Here is a 20,592-nt window from a genome sequence, read left to right on the forward strand (position 1 = left end):
CTAGTTTTTGACATATTTCTTTTTTTATATATTTTATCTATATTTATAATATTTTAAGAATTGATTTATTATTACACCTCTTTAAAAATTTCAATTCTTATCACACCTTTTGTTTTTTTAATGTTTATTTTCAAGAGCGAGAAAGAGACAGCATGAGCGAGGAGGGGCAGAGAGAGAGGGGGACAGAGGATCCAAAGTGGGCTCTGCGTGACAGCAGTGAGCCTGATGTGGGGCTCAAACTCATGAACCACGAGATCATGACCTGAGCAGAAGTCGGATGCTTAACTGACCGAGCCACCCAGGCGCCCCTATAATTTGCAAGATATTCTCACATATATCATTATCATCATCTTTAAATAAGCTATATAATATTGTTTTATGTAAAATTTATATAGTAATTTTAGCATATAATATTATTAAGTACTTTGATATGTCACAGAGTCTATTATAATGGAAGTAGAAATCACAGCTTTTGTGCTCTTGGTAATATATATGGCACCTCTCCTCGCACCATCAAAGTCTGTAATGTGGTTGCCTTCCTTGCATTTTCATCCCAGGATTACTTATCAAGAGCTACTCAATGAAGCACTCTATTCAATCATGTTTTTCCTTCTTTCATCCTCCCAAGTCACTAGGAAAGAGCAAAAGAATAAAAACAAACCTGATAGGCAGAGAAAGTGAAAAGACTTGAATACCACTCTCTGACCTTGGGATTGGTGAAATCCAGGTAAGAGGAGACACCTGTAGAGGCAGAAGAGTAGACAGACTGTGAGAAACAGTGGTCCTCATGGTTAGACATGTTGTAGAGAAGATGTCAAAGTTGGGTAATCACTGGGCACCCTAAAGGTAAGGTAGTTGATACAGAGGTGCAGTCTGTCAAGAAGTGCACGAAGGCATTGCTGGACTCCAATGATAATCTGGACTAGACTTTCCAACCGGAGAGGCCCAGGGGAATGCCAATGAACAAGCATCCAGACGGAGCCTGTCCCTCACTGATGGCCCAGGATAGCCCAAGTAATCATGGCAAATAATCTGGAGTGACCCTTCTGTTCTTAAAGAGAACAAAGAAGTGTTCATGAGTGGTATAAGGGTGGGCAGGGGGAGGCGGGGGGAAGGATGCATGGGGTTTCTCTGCAGTACTTGGATTTGTGATGGAGTGCCAGGAGAGGATAGAGTGGTGATTCCTTTTTGTCCTCGAGGTTCTACCAAGGCTTTAAATTAATACCTTCTGAAATAAAGCATCCAGAGTTGCTGGAGGCAGCTGAGGTCACTCATGGGAGTCTGAGAAGTCAAAACTATGGGCTAACAAGGCAAAAAAGATTGACAGGGAAAGACTCTAGGCCACTTGTTCTTTTTTTTTCTCCTCTGCTTTTCTCATCCCTTGGCTTTTTACTTTCATTTGCTTAGAGTACTATTAAGGCTTCCCTGTTTTGTTTTGTTTTTTTCATTCATTCATTGACTGAGAAATGTATACAGAGGACATTGTACCAGATGTTATGGAAGATACAAAAGGATCTTTTGATACAAAAGAAAACTTTCTTTTTTTTTTTTTAATTTTTTTTTTTCAACGTTTATTTATTTTTGGGACAGAGAGAGACAGAGCATGAACGGGGGAGGGGCAGAGAGAGAGGGAGACACAGAATCAGAAACAGGCTCCAGGCTCTGAGCCATCAGCCCAGAGCCCGACGCGGGGCTCGAACTCACGGACCGCGAGATCGTGACCTAGCTGAAGTCGGACGCTTAACCGACTGCGCCACCCAGGCGCCCCAAGAAAACTTTCTTAAAGGTGCTTACGCTGTGGCAAAAGACATCCATAAGAAATGAGGGTGATGGCCACGCAATCTTTATTAACTGGGACTAAACAAGTGGAAATAATAAGTATATAAAGTGCTATCTTACCAGGCCAGCATACCCCTTCAAAGTCTCCTCCTTCGTGATTCCTCACAAAGAAGCCCTGTTCTTTGGCCTCAGCATACACTGAGTAGTCAGGATCAATCTTGATGTGGGGGTCACTGATGACCACAAGCTGTCAGGACATAGAGGTTTGACGAGCTCATCAGTTTCACAGGAGTTAGATGTTGGTTTTTATACTTTTCATCATAGTTTTGGGGTTCAAATTTTACTCAGAAATAACTACTAGTATTGAAATATTTAAGATACTGGTAAAACCCAGTAACTTTTCATGCTTATGGAAATATAATTAGTATCAAAACTAGGCCAGTGCTCTTCCATAATTATTGCTTCCCAACCAATACGTGTTCTCAAAATAGCAGTTACTAAACTTCTGTCTGAGGTGCTGGATGCTATACATAGAGGATTAAGTCGTCCCTGCTCCCTAGACATCTAGAAGTTAACATTGACAAAAGCAAACATGAAAGAAAACAAGAGAATAGCGTGTTAAAAACAAAAAAGCCCAAACCCAATGGTACAGGTATAGTTAGGAAGGAGGTTTGAGAAGAGCTGTCATCACAACTCTTTGTCTCTAGGATCTCTCTACCTTTCTAATACCATCACCTCCTACTCCAGGGCATCAAAACCCTTTATTTGTCTAGGACAACCTTGTCACCACCCTTCCTCAAATCTATTCAAATCTATTCTGCAAACCGAAGTTTAATTTTCCATTGCTCAAAAACTTTAAAACACTTTTAATTGTAGTAAAATACACATAACATAAAATTTACCATCTTAACCAATTTTAAGGGTACAAGTACATACACAGAGTTGTGCACTGTCCAGAATGTCGTGTAAAACTGAAACTCCATACCCATTAAAAACAACTAATTCCCTCCTCTGTCCAGCCTTGGGCAACTGCCATTATTCTTTCCGTCTCTATGATTTTGACTGCTGTAGGTATTACAGATTGATGAAATCATACAGTATTCATCTTTTTTGTGACTGCCTTATATCACTTGGCATTGTGTCTGCAAGGTTCATCCATGTTGTAGCTTGTGACGGGATCTCTTCTTTTTTAAGGCTGAATAATATTCCATTGTATGTATTTACCGCATTTTGTTTACCCAGTCATCTGCTGATGGACACTTGGATTGCTTCCACTTTCAGTTATTGTGAATAGTGCTGATATGAATATGGGCATATAAATTTCTGCTCAAGTACCTGCTTTCAATTCCTTTGAGTATATACCCATAAGTGGGTTTCCTGGATCATATGGTAATTGTATTTTTAACTTTTTGAGGAATTGCCAAACTGTTTTCTGTAGTGGTTGCAACACTTTACATTTATTTTCCACCATCAGTGTTTCTATTTCTGTACCTCCTTACTTGCTACTTTCTGTTTGTTCATAGTAGCCATCCTAACGATATGAGGCAGTATCTCATTGTGGTTCTGTTTGCATTTTCCTAATGACTGGTGATGTTAAGCATCTTTTCACGTGCTTGTTGACTATTTGTATATCTTTGAAGAAATGTCTATTAAGTCCTTTTTCCAATTTTTAATTGGGTTGTTTGTTTTTTGTTTGTCGAGTGGTAGGTGTTCTTCACATATTCTTCATACTAATCTCTTATTCAAAAACTTTTAATGTCTCCAAATGTATACAAAGCAGCCTACAATAATGTCAGATTCCCTACTACTTAAACCTTGTACATGCCTTTTCTTGCACATGATTTTCTTGCCAAACCAACCTGCGTACTGTTTTCCAAACACCATTGGGTGCTTCAGCCTCTGGCTGCACTGCTTCCTCCCCTTTTCTCAGCTAGTTAGAGAGTCATCCTTCAGGGCTCATCTAAAATGCACAAAGCCCAGCTTGAATCTAGCTGGATGCAATCTTCTCTCTCTCTTAGTCCCCTCCTGACCTTGATCTTTCTTTGGCTGTTACATTATTGCCCTACATTGTGGTTGTATACTTGTCTTTCCCCCAACTCACTGCAAGACCCCAAGGAGCTCATCTTTGCATTCCCTTCATCTGTAGCACGGTATTTTGAACATCTGATGGCTTCAATAAATAGTTGCTTAGAATAACATGGGTTCTGGAGTCAGGCAAATCAGAGTTCAGATTCTTGCCCTACTACTTATTTATTATGTGCCTTTGTGCAAAATACAAAACTAAGCCTCGGTTTCTTCACCTGAAAAATGGGCTAACAAGATCTACCTCATAATTTTGTGATGACTGGATAGAATACTGTGTTCTATCAAATTCTGTGGCCAATAGTAAGTGCTTGCCAAATGGTAGCTATTTATTAACTTGGAAATTAGGAGTTAATATGATTGGCTGTGGTCACCTGTGAAAGGCCTGGGGCTCAAAGGAATGGATTGAAAAGACAACTTTAATCTCAAGGAGAGGGACTGCAGGGATCCATTTATATGAAACATCTAGGGTTCTCCCCCTTTTCCTCTCTCAATTTTTTCCTCTCCCTCCTTCTATTCATTATTGCTGTTACCACCACCACACCTGTATTACATAGTTTCCAGTGTCTTTTTTCCCCTCTCCATTTTCTATTTTAGTTCTTCCTTTGGCCAATTGATAGGTGGAGTCCATCAGGGAAGCATGCAGAAAAAATGGTATGATGAAGAATATGACTCCATTTTTGATGGACTGTTAAGAGCTTTCTAGCCCCACCACTCCCCCTTACCCTTCTGCCCACATCTGACAAAGAAAGCCCTAATGCTCCCTCCTTGGATGCCAGCAGGAAGTTCAAACCACACAAGCCCTGAGCATGCATAGGAATCCTCACCCCAGTCCAAACCTCCAAGCACCACAAAAGCTGAGATGTCTTCATTCCCAGCTCTCTCAAGACATCTTGAGAGCAGCCTGGGAGCCAGCCCTGCTCCCTCAAGAATGCCTAAGTGACTAATCAATCTTTTCAGACCCTCTTGGTGTCAATGTGATGTCCCCAGTCTCGAGATTGATGTTGACATCAGAACCAAATCATGCTTTTGGGGTATCTATCAAATCACTACAGGATGGCCACAACAAATGAGACTGAATTCTAGGCCCCTTTGTCCTGCAGGGACCTCGACACCTAAGGCAGGGACAGATGGTGTGACCATCTTTCCATCATTGCTTTCCTGTTATCACAGTTACAATTACATTTGAAGGTACTATTTCCATGGCCATTTTTTGTCAGATGGCTCTCCTCCACTAATGTGCCAATGCAAGTTTTAAATAATAAAAAAAATGCTTTGTAATGAAAAGGTTTCAAAGCGTCAGCTTATTTTACCTTACGTTTTTTGTTTCTGAGCAGCTCTTGCATCCTTTTGGGATTTGGGAATCTTTTCTTGTCCCAGGTGAAGTACCTTTTGCCCTCGGTATGCTCTATGTCCAGCCACATGACATCATAAGGAATGTCATGCTCATCAAATCCTGCATCCACTGCTTTTACATCCTGCTCATCCTCATAGTTCCAGCGGCACTGATGGTACCCCAGAGAGAAGAGAGGGGGCATGGCTTGTGTGCCTGAAAGTGGAAGATGACAACTGAGCCAGCTACCATCACAATGATAATTACACATTTGATAAACATGTCCTAAATGTCTACAGGGTCTAAGCACTGAGCTTGGTACTTAGAATATCAAGGAGAAGAGAACACTGTCTTCACCCTCAAGAAAGTGATAATTTGGCTGATGAGGCAGGTACGTAAATTAACTGTTCTGCTTAGAGGTGTAACTGCTATGTTAAAGGTATCAGCCTAGTATTATGGGAATACAGAGGAGTTAATACTGCCTGCAGTAAAATGTGGAGACTTGAAAGGCTAGGGGCGCCTGGGTGGCTCAGTGAGTTGAATGTCTGACTTTGGCTCAGGTCATGATCTCACGGTTTGTGAGTTCGAGCCCCGTGTCAGGCTCTGTGTGCTGTGTGTCAGCACGGAGCCTGGAGCCTGCTTCAGATTTTGTGTCTCCCTCGCTCTCTGCCCCTCCCCTGTTTGCTCTCTGTGTCTCTCTCAAAAATAAATAAATGTTTAAAAAAAAAAAAAAAGGCCTCACAGAGGTAGTAACACTTGGTTTTGGACTTTGAAGAGTAAGTAGGAGGAATCTACCAGAGAGAATGCATAGAGCATTGAGGCACAGGGAATGGAAAAGACAAAGAGGCAGAGGAGTGCATGATAAGCTTACGGAAAAATAAATAATCCAGGGTGGTTACATTGTGAGAGAGACCAGTAGAAGACGAAACTGGAGAGGGTCAGTTTGTAAGGGTCCCTGTAGTTCAGGCTAGGAATGCTAAATCTTCTTATGGGAAGTCATCAAAAGTTTGGCAAGATGTGATCTTAGCGTACCTATGTTTTAGAAAAATTAGGGAGCAGTGTTGAGACTGACTAAAAGGGAAGGGGATTAAAGGCAGGAAAAACTATCAATTGCTATCAAAACATTTACTGATAACATGGCAGACTTCTGGTCAACCACTTGCATTTCTCTTTTCCCTCCTAAAGTCCCACTAAAATCAGAATAAAGGAAAGAAAAAAAAAAGAATAAAGCCACAAGAACAAAAAGAATGGGAGAGGAGTAATTTCAACAAAACTTTGGAAAGTGTGGGACAGAGTACAGGTGGTAACTGTTGAGCAAAGTGAGGGAGGCTCTCACCAGAGTGTTTGAAAGGGGAATATGAGGAGAAGAGCTCATCTCTCTTCTCCGAAAACTCCTAGAGGGAAGATTCCCCCCCCCCCACCTTCCACCCCCAATACTAGAGCGCTTTGAGGCAGAACCTTATTGAAAGCCTCCAAGATTAGAAGGATCCACATAAAGAAATAGAATGAGGGGCGCCTGGGTGGCTTAGTCGGTTAAGCGTCCCGACTTTGGTTCAGGTCATGATCTCGTGGTTCGTGAGTTCGAGCCCCGCATTGGGCTCTGTGCTGACAGCTCAGAGCCTGGAGCCTGCTTCAGATTCTGTGTCTCCCTCTCTCTCTGCCCCTTTCCCTCAAGCTCTGTCTCTCTATCTCTCAAAAATAAATAAACATTAACAAAAATTAAAAAGAAATAGAATAAAAGGATTTCTGAGAAAACAGAGACAATACAAGGAACCAAAGTAAACATCAAAACATTATCTATCATTAGTATGTTCAGAGAGATGAAAAAATATACTGAAATAAGACTAGTTTAAGACACTGGAAATAAAGAACAATCAGAGGAAAAGACCGAGTATGAAGAAATTAGAAATATAGCATAAATGGAAGGCCTAGAAGATAAAGTTGAGAAAACTTAGAAAATAAGGGAGATTATAAGATCTGTACTGTAGAAAGAGAAAAGGGAGGGGAAGAAATTATCAAAGGAATAATCCAAGACTGTTTACCAAAAGTGAAGGACACAATTCTAAAGACTGAAAGAGCTCACATTTAACACCCAGCACAATGATTATTTGAAAAAAAAAAAAAAAAAGATTTATATTGTGGTGCCAGGGTGGTTCAGTCGGTTAAAGCATCTGAGTCTTGATTTCAGCTCAGGTCATGATCTCAACGGTTAGTGAGTTTGAGCCCTGCACTGACATGAACAAAATTTTTAAAAAGATCTATATCAAGGCATTTTATTGTCAATTTCCAGAATTTCAAAGTATTAGAAATTTCAGAATATATTTCAGAAGGAAAAGACAGATCATACACAAGGAAACAGAATTCAGAGTGATTTTGGAGCAAGAAGATGGAAGGAAATAGAGAAATAATTTTTTTATTAATTTATTTTCAAGTTAACATACAGTGTAGTCTTGGCTTCAGGAGTAGAACCCAGTGATTCATCTCTTACATATAACACCCTGTGCTTATCCTGCAAAGTGCCCTCCTTAATATCTCTCACCCATTTAACCTAGCCCCCTCCAGCACCCCCCAATTTATTCTCTATATTTGAGAGTCTTTTATGGTTTGCCTCCCTCCCTGTTTTTACCTTATTTTTCCTTCCCTTCCCCTATGTTCTTTTGTAGAGTTTTTCAAATTCCACATGTAAGTGAAATCATATTATATCTGTCTTTCTCTGACTTATTTCACTTAGCATAATACCCTCCAGTTCCATCCATGTTGTTGCAAATGGCAAGCTTTCATTCTTTTTCACCTCTGAATAGTATTCCATTATAAATATATACCACATCTTCTTGATCCATTCATCAGTTGATGGACATTTGGTCTCTTTCCATATTTTGGCTTTTGCTGATAGCACTGCTACAAACATTGGGGTGTATGTGCCCCTTTGAATCAGCATTTTTGTATCCTTTGGATAAATTCCTAGTAGTGCAATTTCTGGGTCATAGGGAGAATTATTTTCTTTTTTCAAAGAATATTTTGAGAGAAAGAAAGTGTGTGCATGTGGGGGGTGGGGAAGAGAGGAGAGAGAGGATCCCAAGCAGACTCCATGCTATTAGTGCGGGGTCTTGATCTCACAAACTGTGAGATCATGACCTGAGCCGAAATCAAAAGTCAGATGCTTAACCCACTAAGCCCCTCACCAAGAAATAATTTTCAATCTAGCCAAATTATCAAGAGTGAAAGTAGAAAAGAAGATGTTTTCATACCTGCATAGATGCAAAAAATGTACCTCATAGGCACTTTCTTAGGAAACTACCAGAAGATGCTATAAACGAAAACCAAAAACAATAAGGTAATAAACCACAAGAAAGAAAAACATGGAACCCAAGAGAAGGGGGATAAACACCAGAAAATAGTAAGCAAAAGTCCTAGGATGACAGCTGTGCAGGGAGCCTGGAGAGCAACAACCTAGATGGGGGCAGGACAGAGAGAGCTGGGAGGGAAGGTTACAGAGAGAAAAGTGGGATGGGTAAATTATCTGACACCTTTGAGCATTTGAAAAGTATAAACACTATTGATTTAACTAAACATTATGATATAACAATATTGGGAGAGAAGAAGGGGGGATGTTGTTAAGTCCTCATCAGGAGTCAACAGGTAGTCTCTAAACTTAAAACTTGGATTTCTTTGAACACGGTGGCAGACCCACTGTTTTTGAAGCATCTTCCTATAAACCAGGCTTATTCTCCCCAATAACAATGTTGAAAAGGCCTGTCGGTGGGCCTTGACAGTGCTTATTCCTATATGTGTGTCTTCCCATATCCATAAATTTTTGGTTGTTTGTCCCACCAAAGTTGGAATCAAATTCCTCTTCCCTTGAACATGGGTTGGACCCAGGAACTTTTAGCAAGAGAATGCATCAGAAGCGATGCTACATTTCTTTTATTATTTAACAGCTTTATTGAGATGTAACTCACATACCATACAACTGACCAAATGAAAGCATACAATTCAATTGGGGCGGGGGGGTAATATATTACCATTTTACAAAAAATGGCAAAAGAAAACATAAAATTTGTCATTTTAACCATTTTAAAGTGTACAATTCAGTGGCATTAATTATATTCACAATGTAGTATACACATTACCACTACCTCTTTCCAAAATTTTATATCACCCCAGACAGAAATTCGAACCATTAAGCCATAGCTTTCCAATACCCATCCCACCCTCCAGCGTCTGATAACTGCTAATCTACTTTTTGTCTTTATGCATTTGCCTATTGTAGGTACTTCATGTAAGTAGAATCATACAATATTTGTCCCTTTATGTCTGGCATATTTCATTTGAATAAAGTTTTGAAGGTTCATCCATGCTGCAGCATGTATCTGAATGTCATCCCTTGTTACGTTAGTGAATGATATTCCATTTTATGTATTTAACACATTTTGTTTATCCATTCATCTTTGATGGGTACTTGTTTCCCTCTTTTGGCTATTGTGAATAGTGCTGCAATGATCATTGGCATACAAGTGTCCCTCCAAGTCCTTGCTTTCACTTATCTAGAGTGGAATTGCTGGGGATATATAAAGGATATACAGGGATATATATATATGTGTGTGTATGTGTGTGTGTGTGTGTGTGTGTGTATATATATATATATATATATATATATATGAAGGATATTAGACAGTGTTCTGCAGAGGAATAGAACCAACAGGATGTGTGTATGTATGTATATGTATGTATGTATATATATATATATATTTCTACACTTACAGAGTGAATGATTTTAAGAACTGGTTCATGTGATTGTGGGGGCTGGTAACTCTGAATTCCACGGGGCAAGGTGGCAGACCAAAGACCCAGGGAAGGTGCAGCTTACATATGAAGGCAGTCTGGAGACAGATACCTTTCTCTTTAGAGAGCCTCAGTCCTTTTCTCTTAAGGTTTTCAACTGATTGGATGAAGGTCACCCACGTTACTTAGAGTAATCTGCTTTAATCAAAGTCTATCAATGTAACTAATAGTACTGAGAGGATAATCTCATCTAAAAAATAGCTTCATAGTGACATCTAGACTAGTGTTTAACCAGATATCTGGGTACTGTGACCTAGGCAAGTTGACACATTAAATGCTATGTTTAGCTCTTTGAAATGCCAGAATGTTTCCACAGCAGCTGAACCATTTTATGTTCCCAACAGCAGTGTATGAGGTTCCAGTTTCTTCACATCCTCACCAATACTTACTATTTTCTATTAAAAAAAAATTTAGCCTTCATAGTGGGTATGGAGTAGGATCTCATTGTGGTTTTAATTTTCACTTTCCTAATGACTAATGATGTTGAGAAACTTTTCATGTGCTTGTTAACCCATTTGTATATCTTTAGAAACTGTCTATTCAAGTACTGTGCCCATTTTAGAACTGAGTTATCTTTTTGTTGTACAGTTGTAAGGGTTCTTTATATATCCTAGATACTAGACTCTTAACAAATGTATGATTTGCAAATATTGTCCCCCATCCTGTATATTGCCTTTTACTTCCTTGATAATGTTCTTTGATGCACAAAGGTTTTTAATTTTAATGAAGTCAAACTTATTATTTCTTTCTGTTGCTCATGATTTTAGTGTCTTTTCTAAGAATCTGTTGCCAAATCCAAGGTCATGATGGTTTGCCCCTGTTTTCTTCTAAGAGTTTTATGGCTTTAGCTCTTATATTTATGTTGTTTATCTATTTTGAGTTTTTTGTGTGTGGTATGGTGTTTGGTAGGGTTCCAACTTCATCCTTTTGCATGTGTCTATCCACTTATCCTAGTACCACGTGTTTAAGAGACTATTCTTTCCCCAGTAAGTGGTCTTGAACCTTTGCTGAAATCAATTGGCCAGGGATGTATGGGTTTATTTCTGGACTTCCAATTCTATTCCATTGGTCTATGTGTCTATCCTTATACCAGTACCATATTGTTTGGATTACTTTACAATAAGGCCTGAAACTGGGAAGTATAAGTCTGCCACCCCAACCCCCCCACCCCAGAATTGTTTGGCTATTTGGGGCCCCTTGCAATTCCATATGAATTTGAAGATCAGCTTTCCCACTTTTTCAAAAAATGACTACCAGAATTTTGGTAGGGATTGCAGTGAATCTGTACATTGCTTTTGGTAGTATTGTCATCTTGATAATATTAAGACTTCCAATCCATGAACATAGGATGTCTTTCCATTTATTTAGGCCTGTTTAATTTCTTTCAAGAATGTTTTGTAGTTTTCAGTGTACAAGTCTTTCACTTCCTTGGTTAAATTTATTCCTAGGTAGTTTATTCTTTTGGATGTTATTGTAAATGGAATTGTTTTCTCAATTTCTGTTTTAGATTGTTCATTGCTGGTATTTAAAAACACAGCTGATTTTGTGTGTTTATCATGTACCCTGCAACTTTGGTGAAATTATTAGCTCTGGTAGTTTTTGTGGATTCTTTGGGATTTTCTTTTTTTTTTTTTAACTTTTTTTTTAATGTTTTCTTTTTATTTTTAAGAGAGAGAGAGAGAGAGAGAGAGAGAGAGAGCAAGCGCACTAGTGGAGGCAGGGCAGGGGGCAGGGTGCAGAGAGAGACACACACACACAGAATCTGAAGCAGGCTCCAGGCTGTGAGCTCTCAGCACAGAGCCCGATGCAGGGCTGAAACTCAAAAACCATGAGATTGTGACCTGAGCTAAAGTCAGACACTTAACTGATTGAGCCACCCAGGTGCCCCTATTCTTTGGGATTTTCTAACATGTTGGATCACATCATCTGTGAATAGAAATAATTTTACTTCTTCCTTTCCAGTTTGGATACCTTTTATTTCTTTTTCTTGTCTAACTTCTCTGGCTGAAACTTCCACTACAGTGTTCAATAGCAATGGTCAAAGTGGGCAGCTTTGTCTTGATTCTGATCTTTGGGGAAAGCTTGCAGTCTTTCACCACTGAACTGGGTGTTAGCTGTGGAGTTTTCATAAATGCCTTTTATCATGTTGAGGAACTTTCCTTCTATTCCTAGCCTTCTGAGCGTTTTTATCATGAAATAGTGTTGAATTTTGTCAAATGCTTTTTCCACATCAACAAAGATGATCTTTTACATCTTTTCAAGATAAAATGCTTTAGTGCTAAAACCAGTGGTATATTTCAATGGAGAAGAGAACATAGAAAAAGTTCAGGTTGGGACACTGATCATCTGAGATAAAGGCAAAGAAAGCCCAGGGCTTAAAGGCTCCAAGGAAAGTAGATGGAGTATTAGGGATTAGAGAATGGAGAGTTCTAGCCCCAGTGCAACATTTTACCAAGCTGAATGGGATAAAGGTGAGAAGAGAAATGCCTGCTTTTTGAAAAGCTTGGGCAAATTGTTTATAAATTCTATACAGTGTACAACAAATATTAACTGAAAATTAGGACACATGCAATAGAAGAAATATAATGAAACAAGAAGCTGTACCTGTAAGGTATGAGTACTGCTTGAAAACATCAGAAGGTGTAGGTCCTGTCAGCAGAAAAACATCAATGATTCCACTCTCTGACATCCAATGCACATCAGTTCGAGATCTGACCTTTTGTTTAGCTGCAACGGGGCCCATCTGGGTCAGTGTGTACTAGAAAAAGAATGGAATGAGGGTCTGAAAACTTTCCCTCTAGCTTACAACACTCATCCATATGTAAGTAACTGGTACATACTGTTAACTTTCACTTGATTATATTGCAAAGACTTTGGTGGCAGAGAATTGCCACTACAAAGCCCAGGGCTATGACTACGCTAGTTTTTTTTTTGTTTGTTTTGTAAGTATGACATGCAGCCATGATCCATAAGCTCACCTTTACTGCAGGCTCTGTATTGATCTCCACTAGCGTTTCTGAGGCATTCAGCCAAAAAATGCCTAGAGTCCTGCCTGGTTTGTGGGCCAGGAGATAAGGCACTGAGCCATAAATGCCCATTTTGTCATGTATTTTATATCCATAGACATCCAGATTATAAAGACGGTAAGCATCGCCATCACTGAAACAAAGATGGGACTATCATCAATTACAATCACAAATATATTATTAATGAATAGCATAGCTCCATTCTCCCCTGCAAACACTTGAGTCCTATGCATCTTTCAAGGCTTTACTCGTACTACTTTCCTAACCAACCAAGGTTAATGTGATTCTCCTCCTTTGATTCCTTTGGCATCCCCTTCTGTGACAACTAGCATGCATGGTCTCATAGATATCTTTTTCTTTCTTTCTTTTTCTTTCTCTTTCTTTCTTCTTTCTTTCTTTCTTTCTTTCTTTCTTTCTTTCTTTCTTTCTTTCTTTCTTTCTTCTTTCTTTCTTTCTTGTTTATTTATTTTGAGAGAGACAGAGCAGGAGCAGGGGAGGGGCAGAGAGAGGGAGAGAGAGAATCCCAACAAACACAAGAACTGTGAGATCATGACCTGAGCCGAAACCAAGAGTTGGCTACTTAACCGAATGAGCCACCCAGGTACCCCTTAGATATCTTTTCTGAATACCTCTTGTGAGGACTATTTCCTGTGAATCCTCTACAATAGAAGCACACGGTAAATATCATTGGCAAATTGTGTATTTCTCTGCTGCTAAAACAAAATGACAGATAGTGTCCTAACATGCTTCTACAGTACTGAGTAGGGAAAGATGGGGAACTGAATTGGGGTGGGAAGCATAGAGCTTGGCTTGGTGTGTGAGCAGCATAGTTTCTAATTCACTTGTTACCATGCCCAACTGTTGTGGAAATGGCATCTGAACCCTTGATCAGACTGTTTCTCTTTGGTTTTGCTTCCTTAGTCTGATGTCTTTGGCATTTACTTGTCAATAGTGTTAGTCTGAAATGATCCCCCTAAGGGAATCAAAGGTGACATGAGATGCCACAATTTTTCTTGTTTTTTAATGTTTTATTATTTTTGAGAGAGAAGAGAGCACAAGCAGGGGAGGGCGAGAGAGAGGGGGGAGGACAGAGGAGCCAAAGCAGGCTCTGCACTGACAGCAGCAGGCCTGATGTGAGGGGCTTGCACTCATGAACCATGAGATTGTGACGTGAGCCAAAGCTGGACGCTCAACTGACTGAGCCACCCAAGGGCCACAAGATGCCACAATGTCTCATTCTCTGGCTCAGAGGTTGGTAAACACCTTTTTCTAGGTCAGTGATTTTCACCCTGTATTCTCCCCAGGTTCCGCAGAAAAGCCTAGAGAGGTGAAAGCAAAACCTAGGGAGGTGGTATGATGAAGCTCTCTCTCCTGCTTCAACCACAATAGTTCCATATTCTTACTTCCTCTGTATATTTTTAGGTTCAGAATTACAGTTTTATAGTTCTCAATTTTTTGCCAAAAATAAGATAAAAATGGAAAACCACTGCTCAAGGAGGACAAGACCAGGCACATATTGGCTCAGGCTCAGACATCTCACATATTTTCCCTTCAAACTTTTACAGTCTAGGGGTGCCTGAGTGGCTCAGTTGATTAAGCATCTGACTTTGGCTCAGGGCATGATCTCAGTTTGTGGGTTCGAGCCCCGCGTTGGGCTCTGTGCTGACAGTTCAGAGCCTGGAGCCTGCTTCGGATTCTGTGTCTCCCTCTCTCTCTACTCTTCCCCCGCTCATGCTCTATCTCTCTCTCCTTCAAAAATAAATAAACATTTAAAAAAAAAAAAACCTCTTACAGTCCAGAAACCAGAGCATCCTATAAGAATTTTTGTTTTCACTTTACCCAGTATTTTTAAGTTGGTGTGATTCTGCATGTTGTGGGATCCCGTAAAGATGCTCAAATCCGTGCAAGGAGAAATCCAAACCAACGGAGGCAGGGCCTGTAGGGACCAGGATATAGAATTTTGCTTCTTAATGGGACAATCATTTAAGGAAACTCAGTTACTTATGAGTGTAGCAAGATGACTAGACTAGGGATTCAGAGACCTGAACTTGCCCTGATCAATCAGTAAATCATGGTGTGCCCTTTCTGTAAGATGTTACATTTAGGTACTGTGGGGATACAAACATGCACAAGGCAAAGTTCTGGTCACTTGTTAGTGTTTCCTTAGCTATATGTTTGAAGCTCTCTGTGTTCTCATTTACAGTAAATATTCTTTCGATCTGTAAGGCATACCTATGAAGTTTTAGATTTTTTTTTTCTAATCTAAAATTTCCTAAAATGTACTTCATGCTTCTTTGCATTAGGAAACAAAGGATACTGAGCAATTTTAATCTTCACTAGATGAAAGACTGGATGTCTTCTGCCTGATCATTTATTCTTACTGCATACAGGGATTATAATGCCAAGACCATCAGGAGGATCTTCCCTGGCTCCTCAAAATATCCCTTCCCTATGACTGTAGATACGTTTTTGGTTTTGTTTTTAACCAAAGACAAGGTCCTTTATTTAACAATTATTTTAGAAATATGGGAAAAATGCAAGTAACTAGGAGAGATAACAGACTTAAATTCACTCTTAGGTAAAAGTATTTGACATCAAATGGTCCTTATTTAAAGGAATTTATGGAAAGGGGGTGCTATAGCGAAGGTAAAAAACATTATGATCTTACAGAAAGGAAAGCCCGATGGCCCCCCTACTTATAAACTTTGGACACATTGTCAGCCCTGATCATCATACTAAGTTATAGATACAGATGCTAGAACAGCAATTCTCAAGGAGTTAGGGAGGATCTGTTATCCTACTGGGTCGGAAGGAGGAAGGAGGAAAGTGAGTATTTCTTCCAACTATATAAGCTCCAAGTATCTGAACCATATATCCAAAAGAGACAAACTTTTCACTCCCCACCACACACATACTATCCCTAAGTCTAGTGAGAAATTTCACAGATGGGTATGTGATACTTGTGTGAATGATGGGGAGGCTTGGAAAAGGTTGAGAACCAATGGCTTGGAATATTGGAGCTAATGAGCTTTAGAATTTTGTTTCTCATCACTTGACTCTCATAAAAATAGAATGTGGGATTTGCGGCTGTCTGTATACTGAGTAGTACCAGCAGTGTGCTGACCTAGGCCCTTAACATGAGACCACTGAAGGTACATACTCACTATTTCTCTGTTGATATACATTATTGAACAATAAAGGACCCAAATCTGACATTTCGGTTCCCCTTACAGAAATCACTTCTTTAGGTGCCAGAGCTCAAGGGACTTATAGGTAGCAACATTTAGTGATTTTGGCAAGATCTGCTTTAATACTACACAAGTTTCAATTTTACCATTAACTTTGACATCCACAAATTTTCCGAATTTCTCCTCCCACAAGCCTAGATCCTCTTGGTTTTCCTGGTGGCACAAAAAAAGGAGCAAATTGAGTTTATACATTGCAGCAAATGTGGTTACCACAACAGTACATTTTGTTTGGATTATTAAAAAATTAGACTGAGAAAATGAGTCTGTCTTTTAAAAGACCACTTTGTGGGGCACCTGGGTGGCTCAGTCGGTTAAGTGCCCAACTTCAGCTCAGGTCATGATCTCACTGCTCTGAGTTTGAGCCCTGCATCGGGCTCTGTGCTGACAGCTCAGAGCCTGGAGCCTGCTTCAGATTGTGTGTCTCCCTCTCTCTCTGTCCCTACCCCGCTCATGCTCTTTCTTTCAAAATTGGATGGATGTTAAAAAATGTTAAAAGACCTGTTTGTGATGTCAGTATATTTAACAAATTTGATCTGTGTTCTACATAGATGCCAGTAATCATCTTCCTTATGAACTGAAGCTGACATGAATATGATTTTTTATTGTGGTAGAATAGACCTAACATAAAATTTGCCATTTTAATTATTTATTTACTATTCATTTTAAACATTTTATTTATTTATTTTTTAAGTAATCTCTACACCCGATGTGGGGCTTGAACTCACAACCCTGAAATGAGGAGTTGCATGCTCTACTGATTGAGCTAGCCAGGTGTGCTACCCTACCCCCCGCTTTTTTTTTCATTTTTACCATTTTATGTAATTTAATTAATTTATTTATTTGAGAGAGAGGGTGCAAGTGAGAGAGGGACAGAGAGAGATAATCCCACAAGGGGCAGAGAGGGAGAGAGAGAGAAATGGGGCTCACATGAGTGTGGCTTGAGCTCACCCAAAGGAGGGCTCAAGCTCACCCTATGTGGAGCTTGGCTCAAACTCACAAATCATGAGATCATTACCCGAGCTGAAGTCCAATGCTTAACTGACTGAGCCACCCAGGTGCCCCTCATTTTCACCATTTTAAAGTGACATTAAGTACATTCACATTGTTGTGCAACTATCATCACCATCTATCTCCAGAACTGTTACATCTTCCCAAACTGAACCTCCACACCCATTAAACAATAGCTCCCTGTTTCTTCCTCCCTCAGCTCCTGACAACCACCCTTCTACTTCCTGTCTCTATGAATGTGACTACTATAGATACATAGATTTCTTATAACTAGAGTCATATAGTATTTGTCTTTTTGTGACTGCTTATTTCACCTCGTATAATATCTTCAAGATTCATCCATTTTGTAGCATATGTCAGAATTGCCTTCCTTTTTAAGGTCGAGTAACATTCCGCTGTATGTATATACCACATTTTGTGTGCACATTCATCTGTCAGTGACTCTTGGGTTGCTGGACTGTTTTCACCTTTTGGCTACTGTGAATGATGCTTCTAAGAACACAAGTATACAAATATTTGCTTGAGTCCCTACTTTCCCTTTCAGATATAAATCCATGAGTGAAATTGCTGGATCATATTGTAATTCTATATAATTCTGAGGAATTGTTTGACATGAGTATCTTTACACAGGCCAAAATGCTGTGAAAGCACTTTGAAAAATGCAGTCTTGGGGCACCTGGGTGGCTCAGTCAGTTAAGCATCTGAGTTTGGCTCAGGTCATGATCTTATGGTTCATGGGTTCGAGCCCTATGCTGGGCTCTGTGCTGACAGCTTGGAACCTGGAGCCTACTTCAGATTCTGTGTCTCCCACTCTCTCTGCCCCTCCCCCACTTGTCCTCTGACTCTCTTTGTTTCTCTCTCTCTGATAAATAAATAAGCAATAAAAAAATTTTTTAAAAGGGCACCTGGGTGGCTCAGTTGGTTAAGTGACCAACTTCAGCTCAGGTCATGATCTCACTGCTCTGAGTTCTAGCCCTGCATCGGCCTCTGTGCTGACAGCTCGGAGCCTGGAGCCTGCTTTGGATTCTGCCTCCGTCTCTCTGCTCCTATCCTGCTCAGGCTCTTTCTCTCTCTCAAATATAAATAAACATGAAAAAATTTTTAAAATATATTAAAAAAAAGAAAAATTCGGTCTTTACATAAGTAAGTCCTTTTAAATCCTTTTTTTTTTTCTTGTAAACGTGTGAGGCACAACATTGAGAATCAAATAACTTAGGTCAAAAAGCAAACATTTTGGCTGAGGTGGGTACTTTGCCGCCCTCCTTCAATTAGCCAAACTGTGAGAAGTGAGGCTGTCCAGGTTCACAATCTTTTGATGTAGAGCCCAAAACTTTCTTGGCTCTACAAGTTTCCTTTCTTGGCTTTACAAGTTTCATTCTTCCTCTCTGGCAGAATGAAGAAGTTTTCTAAAAACTGTATGTGTGAATGAAATGTATGTTTCTTTTTTATTTATTTATTTATTTATTTTTTACATTTATTTAGTTTTGAGAGACAGAGAGAGACACACAGCATGAGCAGGGGAGGGGCAGAGACAGAGAGGTGGACAGAATCAGAAGCAGGTTCCAGGCTCTGAAATGTCAGCAGAGAGCCCAACGCAGGGCTCAAACCCACAAGCCCTGAGATCATGACCCAAGTAGAAGTTGGACACTTAACCGACTGAGCCACCCAGGAGCCCCGAAATGCATGTTTCTTTTTAAAAATGAGCCCCTTGCCCATTTCTAGGTGGTTTCTTCATAATTATAAGCTTCTGTAAAGTGAGCTTCTGTGTGTGTGTGTGTGTGTGTGTGTGTGTGTGTGTGTGTGTGTGTTTAAATCACATCTGAATTCTTATTGTAGGGACTATTATTCTGGGGTCTGTGGATGGCCTTTAGAGTTTGTGAACTCCCTCAAACAGTATAAAAATTCTGTTTTATAGAGAAGGCTCATAGCCTTCAGCAGATTCTTTGCATCTGTGATGCAAAACCACTATTTAAGCTATCTAATTAGAGGTCTCCCCACAGCTGATTTAACATATTGTCACAAAACTGTCTAAGGCTATGTCTGAGTTGTCCTTCTCTATTTGGAAATGGAAAAAATATTCTCTCTCATATTCATCAGCATGGGTCAGTCCTCAAGAGGAAGAAGCATGTCCTTACTGCACTGGAAATATGTTTCACTATTCCTGGTGGCCATACCTACTGTCAGGGATCCTTCCTTCAAAGATGCATGTGGCTTTGGATGAAGAGAAGATTTCTGGAATATTCATTTTTCATAATTCAGCTAAAATAATCCTTTAAAAACAGACATCAGACCATGTATCTCTGCTGCTTACAACCTTTCCATAGTTTTCCTTTGCTCTTAGGTTAAAGTCGAAAAAGGTTAACAAGACATAAAAGAATACCAGCTTCATGGTAATGGGGGACTTTGATTTATTCAATGATATCTCACCAATTCCTTGAACAATGCCTGGCATATAGGAAATACTCAACAAATATTTGTCTACTAAAAGAATTATTGTAAGACTTTCCACTGAATTGCCCCTGCCTATCTCTCTGGCCTTGTTAACACAACACTGTTTCCTTTGCTTTTCTTTTTCCTGCTAAAATATATACATATATATATTTTAAATTTCTTCAAATGTGCTCCTTCCTACCTCAAGCTCTTTGAATATGAAATCCCCTCTATCTGGAATAGTGTTTTTCCACCTTTTGACTAGCTTATGTATCTTCATGCATCAGTTTTAGCTGTTAAGTCATTTCCTACAGGAGGTCTTTCCTGACCCTCATCTTGGTCAAGTTCCTTGCTATCTTCTCCTATAGCACTCTTTTGTAACACTCCTCATGCTTGTACTTGTCAGAGTCTGTCTTTCCCATTAGATTCTAAGATTCATGAGGACAGGTTGAGATTTGTTTTATTCATGGCTGATTCTTCTTGCCTAGCATAATTTTTTGAGCTGGCACAAAAGCAGGCACTCAAGAATTACCTGTTTTATGAATGAATGAATACATGAGTAGACGAATGAATCAATGAGATAATAAGGTGAGCAAGAGATAGATGGTCTCATTTATATGCAGTATTTATCAAGTACCCATTTGTAAGAAGAAGGGAAGAACAGAACAATTATATCCCACATACTATTGGTGAAAGAGATTTGAAAAAAAGATAAATTGCTCAGTCTGTATTACCTGAGAAGTGTCAACTGATGTGTCCTCCTTATTTTCTTTGGTAGCTCTGTTTTAATATAAATAAAGTTGTTTTACTCAAGGGAAGACTAACAGAATTTTGTTCAATGATA

The 20,592-nt window shown here is 39.5% G+C and overlaps 1 protein-coding gene across 7 annotated transcripts in view; it reads right to left on the bottom strand.

Annotated features, from left to right (window-relative positions):
- Nucleotides 1-20,592, bottom strand: part of GANC (glucosidase alpha, neutral C) — a 74,673-nt gene that overhangs the window by 25,890 nt on the left and 28,191 nt on the right. For 6 of the 7 annotated variants that reach the window (XR_008299220.1, XR_008299219.1, XR_008299221.1 and 3 more), the window contains exons 6-13: nucleotides 20,483-20,528; nucleotides 16,397-16,463; nucleotides 14,902-14,998; nucleotides 13,015-13,195; nucleotides 12,641-12,794; nucleotides 5,175-5,410; nucleotides 1,900-2,026; nucleotides 662-741 (exon numbers count right to left, since the gene is read on the bottom strand). Coding sequence is in view for 4 of the 7 variants with exons in the window: in XM_027067014.2 (XP_026922815.1) it covers nucleotides 662-741; nucleotides 1,900-2,026; nucleotides 5,175-5,410; nucleotides 12,641-12,794; nucleotides 13,015-13,195; nucleotides 14,902-14,998; nucleotides 16,397-16,463; nucleotides 20,483-20,528 (988 nt within the window). In the remaining 3 variants the exon portion in view is untranslated. The remainder of the gene's footprint in view (nucleotides 1-661; nucleotides 742-1,899; nucleotides 2,027-5,174; nucleotides 5,411-12,640; nucleotides 12,795-13,014; nucleotides 13,196-14,901; nucleotides 14,999-16,396; nucleotides 16,464-20,482; nucleotides 20,529-20,592) is intronic. The other variant, XM_053224124.1, reaches the window with a different exon arrangement.

This window comes from Acinonyx jubatus, chromosome B3 (assembly GCF_027475565.1).
Source record: "Acinonyx jubatus isolate Ajub_Pintada_27869175 chromosome B3, VMU_Ajub_asm_v1.0, whole genome shotgun sequence".
In the NCBI taxonomy this organism is placed as follows: domain Eukaryota; kingdom Metazoa; phylum Chordata; class Mammalia; order Carnivora; family Felidae; genus Acinonyx; species Acinonyx jubatus.